The sequence below is a fragment of the Typopeltis vanoorti genome, chromosome 10 (genome assembly GCF_054136105.1).
Source record: "Typopeltis vanoorti isolate ZY-2024b chromosome 10, IOZ_Tvanoo_1.0, whole genome shotgun sequence".
Lineage (NCBI taxonomy): Eukaryota > Metazoa > Arthropoda > Arachnida > Uropygi > Thelyphonidae > Typopeltis > Typopeltis vanoorti.
Genome location: NC_143558.1, coordinates 131,314,987 through 131,338,339, shown reverse-complemented (window position 1 = coordinate 131,338,339; position 23,353 = coordinate 131,314,987). Strand labels below are relative to the sequence as shown.

At 38.4% G+C, this 23,353-nt stretch overlaps 1 protein-coding gene across 1 annotated transcript in view; it reads left to right on the top strand.

Annotated features, from left to right (window-relative positions):
* Positions 1-23,353, top strand: part of LOC150102798 (anoctamin-5-like) — a 621,013-nt gene that overhangs the window by 348,287 nt on the left and 249,373 nt on the right. The window contains exon 10 of the mRNA XM_090398743.1: positions 6,768-6,902. Within this exon, the coding sequence (XP_090254869.1) occupies positions 6,768-6,902 (135 nt within the window). The remainder of the gene's footprint in view (positions 1-6,767; positions 6,903-23,353) is intronic.

The window sequence follows — 23,353 nt, the reverse complement described above, 5'->3', positions numbered from 1 at the left end:
AGAAGAGTATTCAGTGATTGAATGGATATGTGATGTGTATAGAGTTAACAATTGTTTAAAGATAAAGTAACATCCTGAGGGAAAGAGGCGGAAGGGGATACGTAATTTCTTGGATGCTGACAATAACTATTTGTAATATATTCTGGAGCTGTTAGAAGCACTGTCCCGAATATGAGAACAGTGTTCAATGATTTAGTGGATTTGCTATTTGTATACCATCCGAGAAATTAGGTCCTCTCCTGAGCAAAAGAGGAGAGGACCTAATTTCTCGGATGGTAACTAGAAATATATGTAATATATTCATTCAAAGAATGACTGGAAGGTAGATCCGGTAAAGAGAAATCTTATCTTGAGTGTTGTCAAAAGTAAGACTGAAAGAAGTTAGTTAATTTTTTATAAGAAATAATTTATGGTAGAGCTTTACTAACATTGACTATAACAGGATTATTAAAATCCATTTGAAGATCATGAATTAGGGTTGCAGAAATTTGATATCAGTAGAGTTTGTTGATTTCTGTAATGCAAGGTTTGTCTAATAAGAAAGAAGGGTGCAGTGTGCTATCACCTCAACTGTGAATTCAATTTGAATTCAGCGAAGAAAGTTGTTGATATACATAAAAAAAAAAAGTAGATAAAAGAACAGAGCCTCATGGAACTCCAGCATTAGTTGCACTATTTGAGGATAATAATCCATTCTGAAACTGGGTTGCCAGCTTTCTCTTTGATTGCTTATGTTCATCAGAAGAGTGACCTTATAATAGGAGAGACTATATGATGGTCTCTCCCATTATATGCTGTCTTAAAGAATGAAATATAGTCAGAGATATCAATAGCCACCACTCTTTCTTGGTGATGATGATTTTACACTCATGCTTAGACCCACACTTCACCGTGTAGGCATTTGAGACCGAAATCCTATGGAATAAGTTGGCTAATCCTTATTCAAGGAGTTTCTTATGTCTACAGATGAATGTGTTCATGGGGTCGGTTTGCCTTTCCTGAAGGACGAAAAATCCATGGTTTCTGGGTGGGAAAAAACCTCTACCTCCGTATGAGATTGGCTAACTCATACGGAGGTAGAGGGTTACCTTTAGTCGAAAGAACCAGATGAAGGTTCCTCACATCATGGATGGTAATTGAACCCAGGTCTTTCTGACTGAAGGGCTTCGTCTATACTGATGAAGCTGCGAAGGCTCTTCTTGGTGATATATGGTGGGGGGGGGGGGGGGTTGAATGCACAGATTCATCTTATATTTATCCCATTTACCTGTATTCATTCCATTCCTAACAAGAAATGGGAAGAATATGGGCTAAATTTGAAGTTTCAGAATGATATCACTGCAATAGGTGAGAAAAAAAAAAAAAAAAAAAAACAGGGGACAGCTCTGAAAGCAACCCTTCAAAACAATTTGAGAATTATCGTCTGAACCAGGAGATTTTGATATCAAGTTTGGACATTATTCCAGCTTGAAGAAGTTCAAGTATGTGTTTCTGTTAGGAAAAGTAGATGTGGTTTTTGCAAATTATAAATGAAATTGCACATCAAGTTCTAAGGCCACATATATTTCTGTACTGAATCTTACGGATTCAATACAGATTCAAGTTTGGGGGGGGGGGGTTTACTTTTTTCTGCATGTAATTTGTGTCCGTCTGCTTGACTTTTGTTAGCTATTCCTTAGCTAAATTACATGGAATATATAGTAATGGATTTACTAAAATGAAGAGCCAAAAGGCTTCAGTTTGGTGATGAAAAACTACATTCGGCTTTGAAATAATGCTGGATCTAATATCCACTTTACTTATATATAATGGATTCTTTTCCTGGCCATAGACATGAAGAATTTCTCTCTCTCTCCCCTCTACTAATTGTGTCATTGGCAGTATCTTCCAGTTTTCATTGCATGGGCACTCCAAGACAAAACTGGCAGAATAATGTGAAAAAGATTATTTATTGACCAATCTGGAAACCTCTTGAAGTGTAACTGTTATTTTGGTCTAGAATATCTATCTTGCAGCCACTCCGTGAAGCAGTTTGTTATGGTGCATTTCATTAATGTGGGATTAATGTGATAAACCTTACACTTTGCCACATTCAGCTGATAACCATTATCCTTTTGCCACACTTCCAGTTCTTTATTAAATATTATCTTCTTCAGTTTTGTATCACCATCAATAACAAACTAGATATTCCCTCTCAAATCATCTCCAGTATCATTAATGTAGAAATTAAATAACATTAGACCAAGTATAGAGCCCCATGCCACACACACACATGCTACCTGCCTTTGCCTTGATTCTGTCACTCTCTTCTCCATCTTCTATTTACTATAATATAAGGGTAAATGTGGCGCTCGAGTTTAGCTAGTCTAGAAAACGTGTTTTTAAAGTTAAATATAGTGTGGCTTTTTGTCACAAATTATGCTGCAATTGTGCATCGGTTAGAAACAAGTGTCCGTCAGTGGTATTATTGTTTAGAACTGTGTTGTATATATTGTATTTTCACTGCCGTTTGTTTCACTATAACAACGTGTAAAGATGGCGTCCAACAAGAAACGTACATCAGCGGCGCGCAGGACTTCTACTACTACACGAAAGGCTGGCTCAGCGTTAGATTTTTCGCAATGGATGCGTTGCGGAAACTGCTACATGTATGCACCGAAAAATGTGAAGGATCTGTGGTCGGTCTGGCAAAATGAGAAGAAAGAAAATGTCGACGTATGTGAGAAGTGTCGGGATAGGCTGGAGCGTTTAGGAATGGAAGCAGACATCGGGACCGTAGCGGAAGAACTTCGGCGGGAGTTTATGAAAATGAAAAATGACCTTCATCTTCTTCATGAGGAAGTGGAAGTGATCGGTAAGGAGATTCTGGAAGTTAAAGCTGAGTTTAATGTGTTAAACAGAGAAATTAGGACTATAGAGATTACTTTAGCTGAAGTAACTAGAACAGGGTTACATATGGGTGAGTCTTTGAATGATTCAGTAATAAATAGTATGGGAGTGATTGGGAGTCAACATAATAAAACCACAAGTGGCCTAGAAGAAATGAGATGTAGTGAGAGTGGGGGGGTAAGTAATAGAGAGTTGAGTAATGAAGCTGGGAGAGTCATGCTGAATAGTGTAGAGAATGAGTCCATGAGTGTGGACTTGAATGAAGTTAAGAGTGGTAAAATATATGGTGATTCTATGATTAAGGGTATGGAGAGTGGTATGCATGAGGAGTGCTTGGCTGATGGGACAATAGAAAGAGTGGCTTTAGCAATAAAGAGAGGGCATGAAGCAGACAAGATGATAGTTATGGTGAGTACGAATGACCTGAGAGGTAGTATAAATCGGGTAGGAAAAGATTTAAGAACATTATTAGATATTGTGAAGAGGAAAAGTGTCAATGGGAGAATAGTGTGCGTGCTGCCTCGTTTTGACAATTATGAGTTAAGTAGACGAGCAATGATAATGAATGATATGATTGCAAGAATGTGCAGAAAAAGAGGTCTGGAGTTTGTTGATGTTTGGAGTGTGTTTGAAGGAAAAAGGCAGTTGTATGCTAGAGATGGACTGCATCTTAACATGGAAGGACATAAGCGATTGAAGGAGTTATTGTTTTCTGAACAGGTTCAAGTTATTGGGCAGGGAAACTAATATTGAAAAGGTTGAGTGTAAGAGAGAGAAACTTTAGCACTGATTGTGTATTTATTGATCCTTATAGGCAGAATAAATTGCAGAAGAGAGGGGATAAAAATCGGCATAGGACTACGGTAGTTAGTGACTTATATATCAGTTCTAAAGCCGGTACAAGATCTAGAGGGAATCTGCAATTTTTGTATACCAATGCTAGAAGCATTCGAAATAAGAGAGAAGAATTTTTGGCATTAGTCAGTGAAATCTCACCAAAAGTTGTAGGCATTAGTGAAACTTGGCTGTCAGCAGAAGATGTGGTCACTGGAATTGAATGTGAAGGGTACAGTATTTTCAGGGAGGATAGAGAAGATAGAACAGGAGGAGGAGTACTGTTGATGATAGCTGATGTGTTGCAGCCAAAGAAAGTAGTATATCATGATGATAGACATGTGAATGAGAGTTCATTTGAGGCAGTCTGGTGCGAAATAGTGACCAACGCAACCAAATATACAGTTGGATGCTGCTATAGGCCAGGGAGTACGGGGGAAGATATTGAATTCATGCATCAGCAACTTAGTGCAATGAGTGAAGGCTTAGTGATTATTATGGGGGATTTTAATTATGGTGATATCAATTGGAAGGAGGAAATATCACGTAGCAAAAAGGAAATGGAGTTCATACATCTTCTACGAGATAATTACTAGAAACAGCACGTAACTGAAGGGACACGTGGTGTGAGAATGTTGGACCTGGTTATTGGTTCAGAGGTTATATGCATAAGTAAGGTGTCCTCGTTACCTCCAGTTGGTGAAAGCGATCATGTGGTATTGACTTGGGAGGTTGCAAAATCTGTGGATTTTTCTATTAAGAAGGGGTATGTACGGAACTACAGGTTAGGCAATTATAACAAGCTTCGGAGTGAGCTTGCAGCCATCCCATGGCAAAACATATTGCAAGGGAAAGATGTTAGCAGTGCTTGGGATAAAATCAGCGGGTATCTGAGGAAAGCAATATCAGATTGTGTCCCTATGGTCAGGAGGTCAAACAAGGCAGGCATTAGATGGATGAGCAGTAGTATCAAGCTTGAACTGCAAAAAAAGAAAATGTTATGGAGAATTTACAAGGAGAAGGGCGATCAGGACACCCATGAGCAGTACAAGGCTCAAGCTAGGAAGGTTACCAGCATAATAAGAAAAGCTAAATCAGATTATGAGAAGACCTTAGCCAAAGAGATCAAGGGTAATCCCAAAGAGTTCTTCCGCTATGTGGCAAGTAAGAGGAAGAATGACTTCGGAAGGATAACCTTAGTGGGTGCTGATGGTATTGAGGTGACAAAATCAGATGTAATAGTCGAGTTACTGTGTGATCACTTCTCAAAAGTCTATCACCCAAGTGAGGATATCTCTATACCTATAGCAATACCTAATGTGAGAATTGAAGCTAAAGAATCAGAGGTATTAAATATATTGCAAAACTTAAATGCAAACACTGCGGTAGGCTTAGATGGAATATCAGCTCGGGTGTTGCGTGAATGTGCAAATGAATTGTCAACCCCTCTTACCTGGATATTTAATTTAAGTTTGAACTCTGGTATGGTCCCTAGGGAGTGGAAGTTAGGCAAAGTGGTTCCTTTGCATAAGGGTGGCTCTAAAACTGCGGTATTGAATTACAGACCAATCACCATCTCAGGAGTAGTGGTAAAAGTATTGGAAAAATTGGTTAAAGACAAAATTCAAGAATGGGTGGATCAGGATATGATACTCTATAGAGGCCAACATGGTTTTGTTAAAGGTAGATCCTGCCTTAGCAATCTATTAACTATTCATAATAGAATAACATCCGAGTTGGACAAAGGAACTGGCTACACAGTGGTACTTCTGGATTTTGCTAAGGCTTTTGACAGGATACCCCATAGAACACTGTTACGCAAATTGGAGCAGATGGGAATGGATATTAAATTGGTGATATGGATAGGAGAATGGCTCAGGGAGAGATACCATAAGGTGGTGTATGGAGGAGCCGAGTCCAGAATGAGGCAGGTGACCAGTGGTGTACCTCAGGGCTCTGTGCTTGGGCCAATGTTGTTTAATTTGTATATAAATGATATAGGAAACGGCTTAAAGGGAGATATTCAGTTGTTTGCTGATGATGCAAAGTTGTGTAGTGCAATAAAAAATCAAGCTGATGTTGAAAGTTTGCAGGAGGATTTAAATAAGCTGGTAAAATGGGCAAAAGAAAATGGATGTCAGTTCAATGTGGAAAAGTGTAAAGTCATGCATTTTGGGATTAAAAGATTACCAGCTGTGTACTACATCGATGGAAAGGTACTCCAAGAGATTGATGAGGCTAGGGACTTAGGGGTATTGGTAGATAGGGAGATGAAGTTCAGAGGACACATTGCTAAGGTGTCCAAGATTGCACATAGGATTACTTGGTTGTTGAGGAACACACTGACATCTAGAGATAAAGAGGTTATTATTCCCCTTTATAAAGCATTGATACTTCCACATTTGGATTACTGTGCTCAGGTCTGGTCACCTGGATTCCTTGGAGATCAGGAGGCTGTGGAGAGGGTTCAGAGAAGAGTGACCAAGTTGGTGAGTGATATAAAAAATACTCCCTACATTGATAGATTGAGAGCTTGTGGATTGCAGAGATTGGTTGATAGGCGAAGAAGAGGGGATATGATAGAAACATTCAAATTACTAAAAGGTTTTTATAGGATTGATGCAGGGGAAATGTTTCAGCTGTGTGATAGTGATGGAAGAACAAGAGGTCATCTCTGGAAATTAAAGAAGAGTGTGGTTAACAAAGGTGTCAGAACAAGGTTTTTTGCCTGGAGGGTGGTGAATGAGTGGAATTCATTGCCTGACTTAGTTGTGAGCTCTTCGTCTGTAAATGAATTCAAGAAGAGATATGACAGATATTGTTTTGCTAGTTTGGGTCTCCCGCGATGAGTCTACTGACTCCATGGAGATACCCGTAATAATAATAATAATAATAATAATAATAATAATAATAATATCCATAATAGATTTCCATGTGGTGTCCTTTCAGAATTATTGTATATGTGGTCCAGTTTCAATTTACTTATTAGTCCAGATCTCTATAAATAGCTTATTCCACATATCTATTTTGTTTTTTATTTGCAGAAAATATTTTGGTGACAAGACAGGTTTGTATTTCGCATTTCAATCCTTTTACGTTAGAATGCTAATACCTCCTGCAGTATTTGGTGTTTTGACAACATTGTATGGATTGTCCTCAATACATGATAGTACAGTAAGGTATGTATTATATTTTAATGAAAATTAATCATTGTATACCACAAACATTAAATTATTCTAAAATATTTGGTTTTTTGTATCTAAAAAATTTGGAACTTGCATCGGTACTGCACTAAATGGCACACCTGTAAATGATACCATATTATTCCTGACAAGAAATTATATTCTTATTTTTACTCATGCTTTACTTTTATGTAAACTTTCATATATGCTAGGATCAAGAGTTCTAGATCTGATCATTTCATCAGAGGATGTAATTGTGAGAGAGGTTGCACACTTTCTTCCAGTTGGTGAAAGTGATCATGAAGTGACCACCTGGGTTGTGGCTAGCTATATTCTGACTTTGTGAGAAAAGGATATATATATGGAATTATAAGACTGGTGATATGACAAGCTTAGGAGACAGCTTGGAGGTATAACATGGAACGAGGAGTTGAGTGGTAAGGAAATAAATGCTACATGGGAACTGGCAAAGAAATACATAACAGCATCAATGTGTGAATATATTCTAAAGGCCAAAAGACTGAATAAGGTAGGTGTAAAATGTATGAATAAGGAGCTTAAGCCTGAAATCTGGAAGAAGGTATTTTGAAGGAAGTACAAGATGAATAATGGTAAATAATCAGTCACATGAAGAGTATAAAGAACAACCCAGGAGAGTGACTTAGTAAGGAAAATAAAAGTGTAGTATGAGCAGAAATGGGCAAATCAGGTGAAGAAAAACCATACAGAGTTTTTAGATATGTGGCAAGTAAAAGGAAGAATGATCATGGTAAGATGATGTTAATGGGTGAAAGTGGTAGAATGGTAACTGCTGCAGAAGACATTGTTGAGGTATTCAATGATCAATTTATAAGGATGTTTCATCTTGAGCAGGGTGGAATCATGAGGAACTTAAGTGTTGAGGACTTAGGGGAGGATGGCTTAATTGTGAGTGAGCAGGAGGTATTTAAAAAAAGGTTCGAAGAGTGTTGCAATCTTTTTTGACACTGTTTTCCTGCATAAGGGATGACAATTGAGGATTTATATTGAGTCTTGGCAGATTGTTGTTGTTGTGTCGGGTTGCTATGAAGTATCATTTTAATTAAATTTCTTGGATAGCTGTTGTTTACCAGGGTCTATGATATGTGAGTTAATTCTTCCTGGAGATCTTTTCTTCTGATATGATGCTGGTGGCTCTCTTTTTGAGTATGTGTATGATGCTATTTTTGAGAAATGTGGTGAGTAGACGAGAAGTGAAGATAACATCCAGTGTGGGTTGGTTTATGTAGACTTTAAGGTTGATATGCCCATCTGCTTGTTTTTTTGATTAGGTAATCTAAAAATGTTAGTTGCCTATCCTTCTCAAGTTCCAAGGTAAATTTGATTTCCTAAGGAAGGAATTTATCTTTGTTAGAAAGTCAAAAAGTGCTGTTTTAGTTTTTCTCCAAATTATAAAGACGTCATCAACATACCGCCACCATACTAATGGCTTACTGCCACCATACTAATGGTATACAACATCCCTTGCTTTTGTGGTTTAAACTACATAGGTCAGACATCAGGAAGTCTTGAAATAAGAAAAAAGGAGCACGTAGGGGATGTTAAAAACAACAGAATAGATATCCCCAGATTAGCCCTCCACTTCTTTAACAAGCCACACCATTGAATGAGACAAAAGTTCCATGCCTTACCTAGAAGAAGATTTCTGGTGTCGCAATTTCAAAGAAGCTACAGTGGTTCTTCATTCTGAAAGCAGCCTAAACAGAAATCAAGGAATGATCCTACATGACATATGGAAAACTCTAATAGGATCGCTAAGCTTGCCAGAATTTAGTTTCGCTGCAAACTACAGAGCATGTAGTTTGCAGCGAAATAACAATAACTAATGAAACACGCTCCATGCATATGATGTTATGCGTCTTTTTAATTTTTTAAAAATTCATGTTATATTTTATACGTTTGTTCTATGTACTAGCTACTTTGAGTTGTCTTTTCTGTTTTCTATGCCGTGAAGAAGCCAAACAACCCAGATGGTGAAACTTGTTGGCATAATTTATCATTAAATTCATTGGTCCATAAAAAAACCCAGTGTAATATTATTCTAAAATCTACTAGATCTTATTTCCTACACTCTATAGTCTAACAAATTTATTAGTTTTACAACTGCACCAGTTGGACTATATATTAAGTGTGAGATAAGATCTTAAATCAAAGACCAAGTAGATATTATTTATATTCTCTGCTTATATATATATATATATATATATCCTTAATTTAAACTAGTCGTGGCTTAATTATAAATCCCATAAATTTCTATCCTATGTAGGTTCAAGTTTTTTAGGATAATGCACTGACAGAATCAGTCCATGTTGTTCACAAACCATTTAATCAAACCAAAATTTTACAATACTCTTACTAGCCTCAATTTCTGCTAATCTAACTTTGTTCTATGCTAATTCACAATCTAGCATGTCATTAACTGAATATAAGGCATACCTTGGTTAAGCCTAATTCAACATTATTATACAGTATCTCATAAACATAGACACTTGACATTATTATTATTATTCAGGCCTCCATGGAGTCAAAAGACTAATCGTGGGAGGTCCTTCCTAAGAACATAAAGTCTGTCAAGACTCATCGAGAGGAGGTTCCCCCCCCCCTAAGAAACACAAAGTCTATCATACCACTCCTTAAACATTGACCGTTCTCACTCTCACCACTCCATCAGGCAATGCATTCCATGGTTCAACCACCCTCCATGCAAAGAAACCACTCCTCACCCTCTTGCTCCCAGTTTCTTCACACTTCCAGGGATGGCCTCTTGTCATCACTCCTTCCTGCTGTGCAACCAAGCGAAAGAACTCCCCAGTGTCAACCCTGTAACCACCTCACCAGTTTAAAAGTCTCAATCATATCACCTCTCCTTCTTCTGTCCACCAAACTCTGCAGTCCACATTCCCTCAGCCGATTCTCATAACCAAAATTGTACAGTCCTGAAACCCTCTTTGTACCCTTTCCACAGTTAATTTATCCCCTTCAAATCCTGGGGACCAAATCTGAGAACAATAGTCTAAGTATGGTCTGATCAGAGACTTATACAACGGAATGATAACCCTTTTATCTCTGCAGGTCAATGTCCTTCTCATAATTGCAGCAATCCTCTGTGTTACCTTCAGCACCTTTGCAATATGTCCCTTAAATTTCATGTTTCTATCAATCATCAACCCCAGATCTCTTGTCTCCCCTACTTCCTCCAGTATAACTCCTCCCATAGAGTATGCAGCATCCCATTGAAGTTTCCCAAACCTCAAGACCTTACATTTTGCTGCATTAAACTGATAACCCCATTCATGTGCCCATTTATCTAGCTTATTCAAATCCTCTTGCAGGGCTACCACATCTGCACTATTACTAATAATCCTTCCCAGCTTCGCATCATCTGCAAACAACTGAATATCCCCTTGCATTCCACTGGCAATGTCATTGATATAGAGGTTAAACAATATAGGTCCTAGTACTGAGCCCTGTGGGACCACACTTGTAACCCTCTGCCTCCTTGAAACTGCTCCACCATACACAACTCTCTGATACCTATCAGACAGCCAATCCTGAATCCAGTTATTATTATTATTATTATTAAACAAGACCTCATGGAGTCAAAGACTCATCTAGGAGGTCCTTTTATCTCACACACATCTCATCATTCCGGGTCTTAAACACATTCAAACTCCTTGCAGACACCACACTCTCAGGCAAGGCATTCCAATCATTCACAACTCTGCACGAAAAAAACCTGCCTCTCACTCCCCTACTCACACCCTCTTTATACAGTTTCCAGGGATGACCTCTGGTTCTCCCCTGATCTCCCAATATTCGCTGTAGAACTTCTCCACCATTCATCCTATAGCAACCCCTAACCAACTTGTAGGTCTCTATCATATCTCCCCTCTTCCTTCTCTCCACTAGTCTCTGCAAATTACATCTTTTCAATCTTTCCTCATACTCGACATTCCAGAGGTCAGAAACAACCTTAGTCAGTCGCCTTTGGACCCTTTCCAACATCTCTTCATCCTTCTGAAAACCAGGTGACCAAATCTGGGCACAATAGTCCATGTGTGGCCTAATCAAAGCCTTATACAATGGAACAAGAATCTCCCTACTTCTACACGTCAGTGTCCTCCTCATCACTCCCAGAAGTCTCTGTGTTGTCTTCACAATTTTGGCGATGTGACCCCTAAATTTTAGATCCTTATCCACTATCACTCCCAGATCTCTTATTTCCTCTACTTCCAACAATATATTCTCACCAAGCACAAATTCTGCATCCTATCTTTGTTTTCCAAATTTTAAAACCTTACATTTTGCAACATTGAACTCACATCCCCATTTGCTTGCCCAATCACTCAATTTATTCAAGTCTTCTTACAAGGCCACAACATCTTCACTACTCTTTATGGTTCGTCCCGACTTTGCATCATCTGCAAACAACTGAATATCTCCATCCAAATCTTCGCCAATATCATTAATATACAAGTTAAATAGTAATGGCCCTAAAACAGATCCCTGAGGCACTCCACTAGTGACTTTCCTTTTCCTGGATATTGCACCCCCATACACAACTTGTTGATACCTATCAGATAGCCAGTCTCCAATCCAATGCACTAATCTAATATCCAACCCCATCTGCTCTAGTTTGACTGTCAACTTATCATGAGGTACTCTATCAAAAGCTTTTGCGAAATCCAAGTATATTACTGTGTATCCTTCTCCTCTGTCCAAGGAAGCAGTCACTTTATTGTAATAAGTAAGTAGATTACTAAAACACGACCTCCCTTTAGCAAATCCATGCTGTCCATCAAAGATTATACCATTGTTGTCAACCCAACTCTGGATCCTAGTTCTCACAAGCTTCTCTAACAACTTAACCACAACACCTGACACACAGATAGGCCTATAGTTTGATGCTTGAGTTCGATCACCTCCTTTATGAAGTGGCACAATCTTGCCCTCCTTCCACTCTTTAGGGACTTGACCAAGTGCAAGACTCGTATTAAAATAATATGTCAAGGCAGGTGTCAACTCTCTGGCACATTCCTTCAGAATACGCGGTGATATATTATCAAGTCCCACAGCCTTATTTACATCTAGTTTACTCAACTCCCCAAACACCTCTTGCTCACTTACAGTCAGTCTCTCCTCCCCATCATCAACTGCTCTTAATCTCTCCATGAAGTCACATTCACAAGATTGAAAGATCTTTATGAACTGCTCATTAAGTATCTCCACCACACATTCTGCAACAGCTGTCTTTATACCATTTCCTCCAATCAATGTCATCCTTCCATAATCATTCTTTCTTTTGCTGGCTACATATCGAAAGAACTCCCTAGGATTCTTTTTAGCTTCATTAGCTAACTGCTGTTCATACCTCTCTTTAGCTACTCTCACCAACCAAGTCACTCTCCTTGCCTGGTCTTTGTAGAACTCATGAAATTGGTTACTTCCACTTCTCTTATGCTGCCTCCACAATGCCCTTTTTCTCTGTATTGCATGCTTAATCTCTTTATTCATCCATCTCACACCTAACTTATTTAACCTTCTCACCCGTGGTATACATTTAGACATTGCATCCACTAAATATTTTTTTAAAATCCCCCAAGTTGCATTGATCTCTTTTCCAGCTAACTCCTCATTCCATGCTACACCTGCAAGCTGTCTCCTGAGCTCTTCATAATCACCCCCCTTGTAGTTCCACATATACCCTTTTTTCACAGGGGTCCTTGCACTGCTGGCAACCACCCAAGTAATCACCTCATGGTCACTTTCACCAATTGGTGGATGATTTGATACCTCATTGATAATTACATCCTCCGATGAGATGACCAAATCCAAGACCCTTAATCCTCTTGTGCCCTCTGTTACATACTGTCTGAGGTAGTTATCCCTCAAAAACTCAAGAAACTCATTTTCTTTACTTCCAGTTGCGATCTCTTCATTCCAGTCTATATTGCCATAATTAAAATCACCCATAATGATCACCCTTTTCTTATTTGCTTGGCTTATTTGACCATACATTTCACTATCACCACCATCCACATTACCAGGTCTATAACAACATCCCACCAAGTATTTGATTCTATTCACCTCTATCTCACACCATACTGCCTCAAAACCACTGGCCCCATTTCCCCCTTGCATCTCTACCTTGTATGGACATAACTCTTTCTCTATCATCAATAGCACTCCCCCTCCCTTTTTACCCCTTCTATCCTCATGAAACACATCATACCTTTCAATCTCTATTCCTGTCAGGATGTCATCCTCATCTAACCATGTCTCACTTATTACGACAATCTCTGGGTGCACAGACGCAATTAGTGCAACCATTTCATCTGCCTTGTTTCTTATACTTCTAGCATTGGTATACAAACACAACAACTCATTTCTGGATCTACAGCTAGTTCCACTGATACCACTCACTCGATGTGATCTCTCCATGCTGGACTGGGGCCATTTCCCTTTCTGCTTCTTCATTTTAGAACCCTTTGCAATTCCATCTGTTTCCTTTTGATCCCTGATCATCCCATTACTTTCCTGCCCACACATTCTCTCACCTCCTCTTAGAGCATCCACCTTTCTCACGCTGTGTATCCCTGTCCACCCTGAGCCTCCCCGTTTCCCTGCTCCTCTTGCACACCCATTCTCTCATTTTCTATACTCATACCACTCACTTCGACATTCATTTCCACTCCTTCAATCTCTCCTGTCTTACTCTCCTGCTCTTCCACATCACTCCCCTCTCGATCTGATTCATTCTCTCTATTCACTTCTCTACCTTCCAGCAGCAGTCTCTCCAAGCGACTCACACCATAACCACTCAAATGCAGTCCATCGCTCCCATACAGCTCACTTCGTCCCTCAAACTCATTCCACACATTAACAAACTCTACTCCCATCTCCTCACACATTTCAGCCAGAATGTCATTCATAATCCTTGCTCTCAGCCTCATTTCACCACAATCATACCTAGGCAACACACTGACCACCCTTTCTGTCACACTATTCTCCTTTATCTTTCCAAGCAGTCTCCTGACATTCATTTTGACATGCTCTTTGTTCTCTCTCAAATCATTCGTACCAATTAATACAATTAACTCTTTTGCTCGTTCCCGCCTCATATTCAATGCCTCAATCACTCTACTCATTTTACCGCCTGGAAAACATACCTTGTGCATTTTATCCTCTAGCACACCTTTAATAATGGAGTCGCCATACAATGCACTCGCTCATCTTTTGTTAACTCTTTCATGCCATCATGATTTATTTTAATAGTTTTGACCTGCATTCTCTTAATTTCATTCCGCATCCATTTCATTTCTTGCTTCATCCAATCCAATTCACCTTCTGAACCTCGCGACACATTCACTCTATCATTAAATCTTTCTAACTTTCTAACTCTCGACCTTCTCTTCTCACTTTCCCTCTCATTCATCCTTCTTTGTTTCCGTACTTTCGGTCCAACATGCGTCCAACTTTCACTGTCATTCTTCTCACTTTCACTCTCACATATCTTTCTTTGTTTCCGTACTTTCGGACTAACATGCATCCAACTTTCGCAATCATTCTTCTCACTTTTACTGTCATTCATCTTTCTTTGGTTCAGTACTTTCGTTCCAACATGCGTCCAACTTTCGCCATCAGTCATTCTTTTTTCGCTATCATTCATTCTTTCGATTTTTTTTACTTGCGATTTTTGCACCACGCCATTTCTACTTTCATTCGTTCTCTCAATTTCGTTTCTTTCTGCCTCACTTTCGTCCCTTTTAACATCCGTTACAGTTGTCAAATCGCTCTTTTTCTTTTTTCCTGATTTTTTAACATTTTTTCGCCTGTCTTTCTCGCCATCCTCTTTCAAACGTGCACTCGCGACACAATCTGTACTAGCACTTTCTGTCATCAACTTCATATTCGCATTCATCAATTCCTCGTTCAGGTCACATTTCGCATACACCCTTCTTCCATCCGCACTAAACATCCACAAATCATTTATGTAATCGAAGGAATACATATAACAGACCTCACAGTTAACGAACCTACTAAAATCCAAATTAAAATCATGGAATGAGAATGCAGCCGCCATTTTTTTTTTCTCTGCAGGTTACTAGGTCTAATATTAACGTTTTCGTATTTAGTTTAAGCAAGAAAAAAAAACCCCACACTAATAATATCGGTAGCGTACAACGTTTACAGCCGCTCTTACTTAAACAATTACGCATATATACTTAATTATTCCTAGTAAAACTTATCTGAATCAGGAGCTCTTCAAAGCACGTTCGTAGCGCTTGACCCACTAGCGCCCTCTTATCCATAGTTGACCAATCTGACATCCAGACCCATGTGCTGCAACTTAAATATCAGCTTATCATGTGGCACCCTCTCAAATGCCTTCGCTAAGTCTAAGAAAATTGCAGTATATGGCTTTCCCTCATCTAATGTTCTTGTAACTTTATTATAAAAGGCTAGCATATTGCTAAAACAAGAGTGCCCTTTCACAAATCCATGTTGACGCTCACAGATAACATTACCCTCATCTGCCCAATGCTGTATACGGTCCCTCACTGCTTTCTCCAAGATCTTAACAACTACTGATGACACACAAACTGGCCTATAATTAGACACTTCCAGTCTGTTACCACCCTTATGCATACATTCTTGTTCAGCCAGTTTATGACAGCCAGTCACTGATCCAAATCAGAAGTCTGTTATCCAATCCCATGTATTTCAATTTATTTTCCATCTTATCATGTCATAGTCTATGAAAAGCTTTTGCGAAATCCAAGTACATCACTGTATATACATCTTCCCTGTCCAAGGTATTTGTCACCTTGTAATAGTGCAAAAGTAAGTTAGTGAAACATGATCACCCTTTAACAAACCCATGCTGATGTAAAATCTCTCATGATGTGTGACTTCGTCTTATCGTGTTCGTTGACCAATTTTCCCACTATTTTTACCACCACTCCTGAGATATTTATTAGTCTCTAATTTGTTACTGCAGTCTTGTTCCCATATGCATGGGAATTATTTTGTACTCTTTTTCATTGCCTTGGAACTCACTAGAGCAGAGACTGAAAGAGCCTAGTCAGAGACTCTGTCAGTTCCCTTGCACATTCCTTCAAAATGTGAGGTGATATCCCACTAATCCCACAGCTATATTTATATTGAGATTCCGCAATATTCTAAGAGTCTCCAATTTATCCACCTCTGTTCCCAAATAAGTATCTGTCACACGTAGCAATTGAGCATTAACCTCATTTGTATAATATACCTTTGCAAAATGGTCACTCAATAACACAGCTATTTAATTCTTCTGTCATCTCTTGACCATCAGCACTCATTAAGGTTATTATTCCATGGTCATTCTTCCTCATACTTGCCACATAGTGAAAAAACTCTTTTGGGATTTTCTTCGGTCCGCTAGGCTAGTTTCTTCTTATAATCTGATTTTACCCTCCTTACCATACTGGTCACCTTTCCTCTTATATATTCTCCATACCATTTTCTTTTTCTGCAGTTCTTGCTTAATGATATTACTCATCCATCTAACTCCTACTTGATTAACCCTCTTTACCTTAGGTATATGATTTAATATTGCTTTCTCTAGATGCCCCTTAACAACCCTCCCTGCACTGCTAATTCCACATTCCTCATGTTGTAATAGATTTCACGGTATGATATGAGCACAGATGGATAAGAAAATAACTATTTATTAACTTAGAAGCTAATATTTTACTGGTATTATATCCAGCATCTTCAGTGTACACAACACAAAGTTTGTGTTGTGTGCTCTGTTAATAAATTAATAATAAAGTGCTAAGTTAATAAATAGTTATTTTCTTATCCATCTGTGTTCATATCATACCGTGAAATCTATTACAACATGTTTGACGAACACATAAGCCTATCCACCCACATTCCTCATGTTTTACAATACTCTTGCATCACAAGTCCTCTCCATCACATGCTGCCTCAAATAATTATCTCTCAGTAGGTGTATAAATTCTATTTTTTTTTTCTTTTCTGCCATATGGTCTTTCTTCTTTCCAATCTATATCTCCATATTTGAATAACTCCATAATAATCACTTGACTTGTACTCGTAGTATTTGCTGATGCATGTCTTCCAGATAATTTCTAGGAAAACCCCATGGCCTCTAGCAGCAACAACAAACTGTATATTTTGTCTTATTGGATTTAATCTCACACGAGACTGCCTCAAATGAACAACTACCCACCTACCTATCTCTTATTCTTTTTGACTACAAATCATCTCCTGTCATTGGAACTATCCATCTCCTCCATCTTGTCTTTTCTGTCTTCCCTGAAAATACTAAACCCTACATATTCTATCCCTATAACCACATCTGCTGTTAGTCGAGTTGCACTAATGCTTATAACTTTAGACGAGGTTGCATTAACCAGTACAAAAAAACTCTTCTCTTTGTTCCTAATACTTTTGGCATTAGTATATAGCAACGTTTCTCAACCTTTCTAAAGCCAGGGAACAGTAAAATGGTGAAAACAATTCTACGGACCACTAAGTTACAGAGGCGTAGCTGTGGGAGGGGGTGGGTGATCCGCCCTGGGCGGCACTTTTTTGGCGTTTAAGAAATCTTGCCTTACCGTCTATAAAACAGCAACTGAGTGATGAAATAGACTTTGACAATGTCATCGATTTTGCGAACAGAAAAGCAAGAAAAATAACATTTTAGAATATTGGAATTAAAGTTATACTTCAAAAATAAACATAGTGTTTTTAATTTATTTCCCTATATGACATTTTAACTTTTCATAATTTTTTTAAAAACCCAAGTAGGAATTACCAACATTTCGGAAAAACTGTGCCATTTATAACATAATAAATCTAAAAACATGTTTTGAATACAAATTATTATTATCCAGGCCTCCCCATGAAGTCAAAAGACTCATTGTAGGAGATTTTTTAGGAAACACAAAGTTTATCATACCATGCTTTGAACCCATTGACTGTTCTCACTCTAACCACTCTCTCCCAAGCAATGCATTCCAAGGTTAAACCACCATCAACACAAAGAAACCACTCCTCACCCCTCTTGCACACCGCCTCCCTTTGTAACTTCCAGGGATGGCCCCTTGTCATCGCTCCTTCTGCCGTTCCAACAAGTGAAAGAACTCTCTAATGTCTACCCTGTAACAGTCTCGATTATATCACCTCTCCTTCTTCTATCCACTAAAATCTACAGTCCACATTCCCTCAGTCGATCCTCATAACTTATATTGTACAGTTCTGAAACCATCTTTGTTATCTGCCTCTGTACCCTTTCCACAGTCAGTTTATCCCCTTCAAATCCCAGGGACCAAATCTGAGAACAATAGTCTAAGTGTGGTCTGATCAGAGTCTTATACAACGGAATGATAACTTTTTTATCTCTGTAGGTCAGCATCCTTCTTATTATTGCAGCAATCCTCCGAGTTACCTTCACCGCCTTGCGATATGCTCCCTGAATTTCAGGTTTCTATCAGTCATCACCCCCAGATCTCTTGTCTCCCCTACCTCCTCCAGTACAGCTCCTCCCATCGATGGATCACAAACCTCGAGACTTTACATTTTGCTGCATTGAACCAATACCCCTGTTCGTTTGCCCATCTGGCTAGTTTATTCAAATCCTCTTGCAGGGCTGCCACATCTGCACTGTTACGGATAACCCTTCCCAGCTTCACATCATCCGCAAACAACTGAGTGTCCCATTGCAATCCATTGACAGTATCATTGATATAAAGGTTGAAAACAATACAGGTCCCAGTACTTGATATTTCCCCACCATACACAACTCTGATACCTATCAGTCAACCAATCCAGAATCCATTTGACTAACCCGACATTTAAACCCATGTGCTGCAACTTAAATATCAGCTTATCATGTGGCACCCTGTCAAATGCCTTTGCAAAATCCAAAAATATGGCAGTATATACCTTTCCCTCATCAACTGCTCTTGTTACTTTATTATAAAAGGCAATCATATTACTAAAGCAAGAGCACCCCTTAACAAATCCATGTTGATACTCACAGATGACATTATCCTCATCTGCCCAACACTGTATATAGTCCCTCACTAATTTCTTGCTACTTTCTCCCAGACCTTAACAACTACTGATGACACACAAACAGGCCTATAATTAGACACTTCCAGTCTGCTACCGCCTTTATGCAGCGGCGCTATCTTACCTTCCTTCTATTCCCTGGGTACCTTTCCCGCACCCAGACTTTTATTGAAAAGCCAGGTCAACGGAGCTGTCAGTTATTTAGCACATTCTCTCAAAACCCGTAGTGAAATACCATTCGGTCCAACAGCATTAGTGGTATCCAGAGTACTCAGTATTTGAAACACACTCTCCTCTTACACCTCTAAACCCTGAACCTGCCATGCCCCTCTAGTATTAAAATCTCCTCCAGGATGAAATACACCAATAAAGTGCGCATTGAACATCTCCACTATGTCCTCTGCATCAGTCACTCTATTCCCATTTTTATCCCCCAAGTCATTCTTCCAAATCATTTCTCCTCCTACTGGCCACATAGCTAAAAAATTCCCTAGGATTTTCTTTGGATCTTTGTGCCAATCTCTTCTCATATTCTAGTTTTGCCTTCCTCACCATTCTGGTCACTCTCCTGGTCTATGTCTTATATTCTTCGTATATCTGTCCTCCACCCTTCTCCTTATATCTCTTCCATAATCTCTTTTTCAACTGCAGTTCCTGTTTGATATTGTTTGTCATCTACTTTATACCAAATTGTGTCCGCTTCTTCACCTGTGGAATACAGCTTACTATTGCTGCTAACAAATATTCTTTCACAATTTCCAAGCACTAATGATATCCTTTCTTTCCAATTCTGCCCTCCATGGAACTGCCCTAGTTGATACCTAAGACTGTTCTAATCACCTGCCTTATAATTCCATATACGTTCCCTTTTCTTTGGTACACCTGCATGTCTGTTCATCTACCAAGTCAAAACCACATGGTCATTCTCTCCAACTGGTGGGAGAGATGTCACTCACTTATTATCAGCTCTTCTGATGCCATGACCAAATCTGAAACTCTTGAACCTCTTGGTCCCTCTATTACATGCTGCCGAAGTCATTTGTCCCTCAAGAATTCCAGAAATTCTATCCCCTTCTTACTACTTGCATTTTCCTTTTTCCAGCTTATACTGCTATAGTTATAATCTCCCATAACAAATATTCTTCTTGCACTTGCCAAGCTCAACTGCCTAAACATCTCCTGGTCCCCATGCTCTGTGCTCCCTGGTTTATAGCAACACCCTACTCAATATGGAAACATAATTAATTAATTGGAAGTAAACGATTAAAAGTATATCATCATTGAACAAAGTTTTAATTTTTATTAAACAAATAAATAATATGATCTAATTATGTTACTGCTTACTTCTAATGAGATGGTTGAGCTTCTCGGCCCTTCCAGAGTTGCTGGATATATGGCTCAATATTGGTCAAATTCAGTCGAAGATCGGCACACACACGAAGGCGATTTCTGTATTTTGTTTTTATTTGAAGGAGCAATAAAAATCCTTTCTCACAAAGATAGGTTGTAGAGAACTGCATGACGATTTTTAATGCTTCTTCAGATAATTCGGGAAATTCACTTCTCACTGAAGGCAAGATCCAAAATCAAGCCAAACCAAGATCATGTAATTGCATTTTAAGTCCACTTTCACTTGAAAACTCAATTAACTGTTCTTTTTTTGATAATGAAAGGCTATTCTTGTGGCTGCAAACCTGAAATGGATCGCGAACCCACAGAAATTTCTTATAAAAGTTATTGGGAAAATATGTTTCAAAATTCTGTTTCATATTTTTGAGGTGGTCACAAACCCTTTTCAGAAACTCAAAATCAACAAAAATATCATTTTCCACTAAAAAGGATTCCAATGTTGGAAAAGGTGCAAATTGTCTGTCTTTTACATAATTAATTCATAAAACCATTTTTTTCTTGAATGCCTTTATTCAGTGGTAGGCATCAAGAACAGTTAAAGAATTTCCCTGAAGGGAGAGATTTAATTCATTTAATTTTGAAAAAATGTCTGAAAGATAGGATAGTGTTGATAACCATGCTTTGTCAGCAAGGAGTGATGCAAAATCAGAATTAGGTTCATTTACAAATAATAAAACTTCGTGCCGTAATTGAAATAACCTTGTTAGTACTTTGCCCGTGGAAAGCCAACGAATTTCAGAATGAAGCAAAAGTTGTATATATTCACTGCCCATTTCATTGCAGAGTACTGAAAATAACCTGTTATTTAACGGTCGAGCTTTAATAAAATTAACTAGCTTTACAGCATCATATTTCACAATTTTAAATTCTGGTGGCATTCCTTTGGAGGCTAATGCTTCCCTATGTATGAAACAATGTACTCAAATCATATCCGGAGCTACTTTCTCGACCATAGAAACAACCCCCCCTATGCCTGCCTGTAAGGGCCCAAGCTCCATCCGAACAGAGGCCTATATATTTTTCACACTGGATCCCTTTGTGTATTATGTTGTTATTGAGAGTGTGAAATATTTCTTCTCCAGTTGTTCGGGATGGCAAAATTCTACAAAACAGAATATCATCATGAATGTTGTTATCATGCATATCTTACATAGCATATTAACTGCGCATCACTTGTAACATCAGTAGTCTCATCTATTTGTAATGCATAATAAGGGCTCTTCTTAACTCTTTCAATTAACTGAGATTCTAGGTCACCTACCATATCATTAATTCTGTGACCGACAGTGTTATTTGAAAGAGGAATCAAATCAACATCTTTTAGTAACTTGTTGCCAAACACCGTTTTTACCACATCTTTTATAGCTGGAAGTAGCAAATTTTCCCCGATAGAATGAGGTTCCCTGTTTTTGCTATGCGCAAACTTAAGAGATAGGATGCTTCTAGCCTTGCTATTAATGGAACCCATGGCCGAAACTATATCTTTCCCATGATTTAATGTCCCTAAGCGTCGCTGAAAAAATTCAATTGGCTTATTTTTCACATCACAATGTTTACTTTCTAAATGTCGTCGGAGATTCGCAGGTTTCATGCACTCATTCGACAAACTTCATAACAGAAAATACATTGAGGTTTCTGTTCACTTTCATCTCCACACCAATTAAACCCAAATTCCAAATATGAACTGTAATATTTCCTACTGTATTTTTTCTTTGAATTGCTTGTTTCTTCTTTTTTAATAGTATCAGATTTACTTGCCTTTACAACACTTGTATCACACAATTAGGGTTAGCATCACCTGTTTCATTTGCCCTTCTTTTCAAAGTCCTAGTTCTAAGCCACTTTTCCATTATTAAAAAACGTTTCTGAAAAATATATAAATATATAATACTTGGGTTAACTCAGGACACACTTTTGTCCTAGTATCACTTAACACTTCTCAAGATATACTGAGCCTTGGTTGAAGAAGGGAAACGTTCAATAATAAAAATCAGTAAACAACAAGCCATTGGTTGAAATGCGGATAACACAGGTTCACTTCAAATCTGACGAAACAGCAAGGGAAGGTGGAAGCAATAAAACTATATTATTGTTCACTTCACCCCTCTTTTATTATTGTCATTCTGCCACTACAAATTTAGCAGCAGAATGATGAATAATAAAAAGGGTGATGTGAATAACAATATAGTTTTATTGCTTCCGCCTTGGAACATTCTGACGATATTTTTTTTTAAGTCTCCATTTGATTTCAATAATTTTACTTATTACATTTTAATTTGTTTAGATAATTGAAAAATATATATTTATTTAATTAATTTAAGTCTGCCTGCGGACCACAGGTTGAGAAACACTGGTATATAGAAACTGCAGCATTATCCCTTTAGGGCCCAACCACTTTTACTTCCTCAATTGTTGAAGGACTTGAGAGACTAGATTCCACACTTGTTGGTCATTCTCATACTCACTCGCCTCATGCGTGCCTTCACGCTGATTGCTTTACCCTTCACCCACTCTAATTGCTTAAGTTTTCTGAATTTGTGATTAAGAATGCTTAATGAACAAAGCTTTCTCTCTGGATACCTAACACCAAAACCATTTAGGTGCAGTCTGTCTGCATTAATGAAATTCTTTTTTCTGTCAAATTCAGACACTAAGTTCACAAGTCCTTATCATTCCTTCTGCACAACCTGCATATTGGTTCAAGAACCACTCCATATACACTCCATGAACCATGGAGTTTTAAATATCATGCATACACACTTGTTTTGTATGATTTGTATTTTTTTGATGTTTAGTTTTATGTGCCTAGCTAACTGCATTGAATCAGTAACAGGTAAAGTTGTTCTATTGCTTGGTTTGCTTTTGACAAGTGTAATCTATATGGGATGCAAAGTAGAAGCCTTTATCTAGCTATT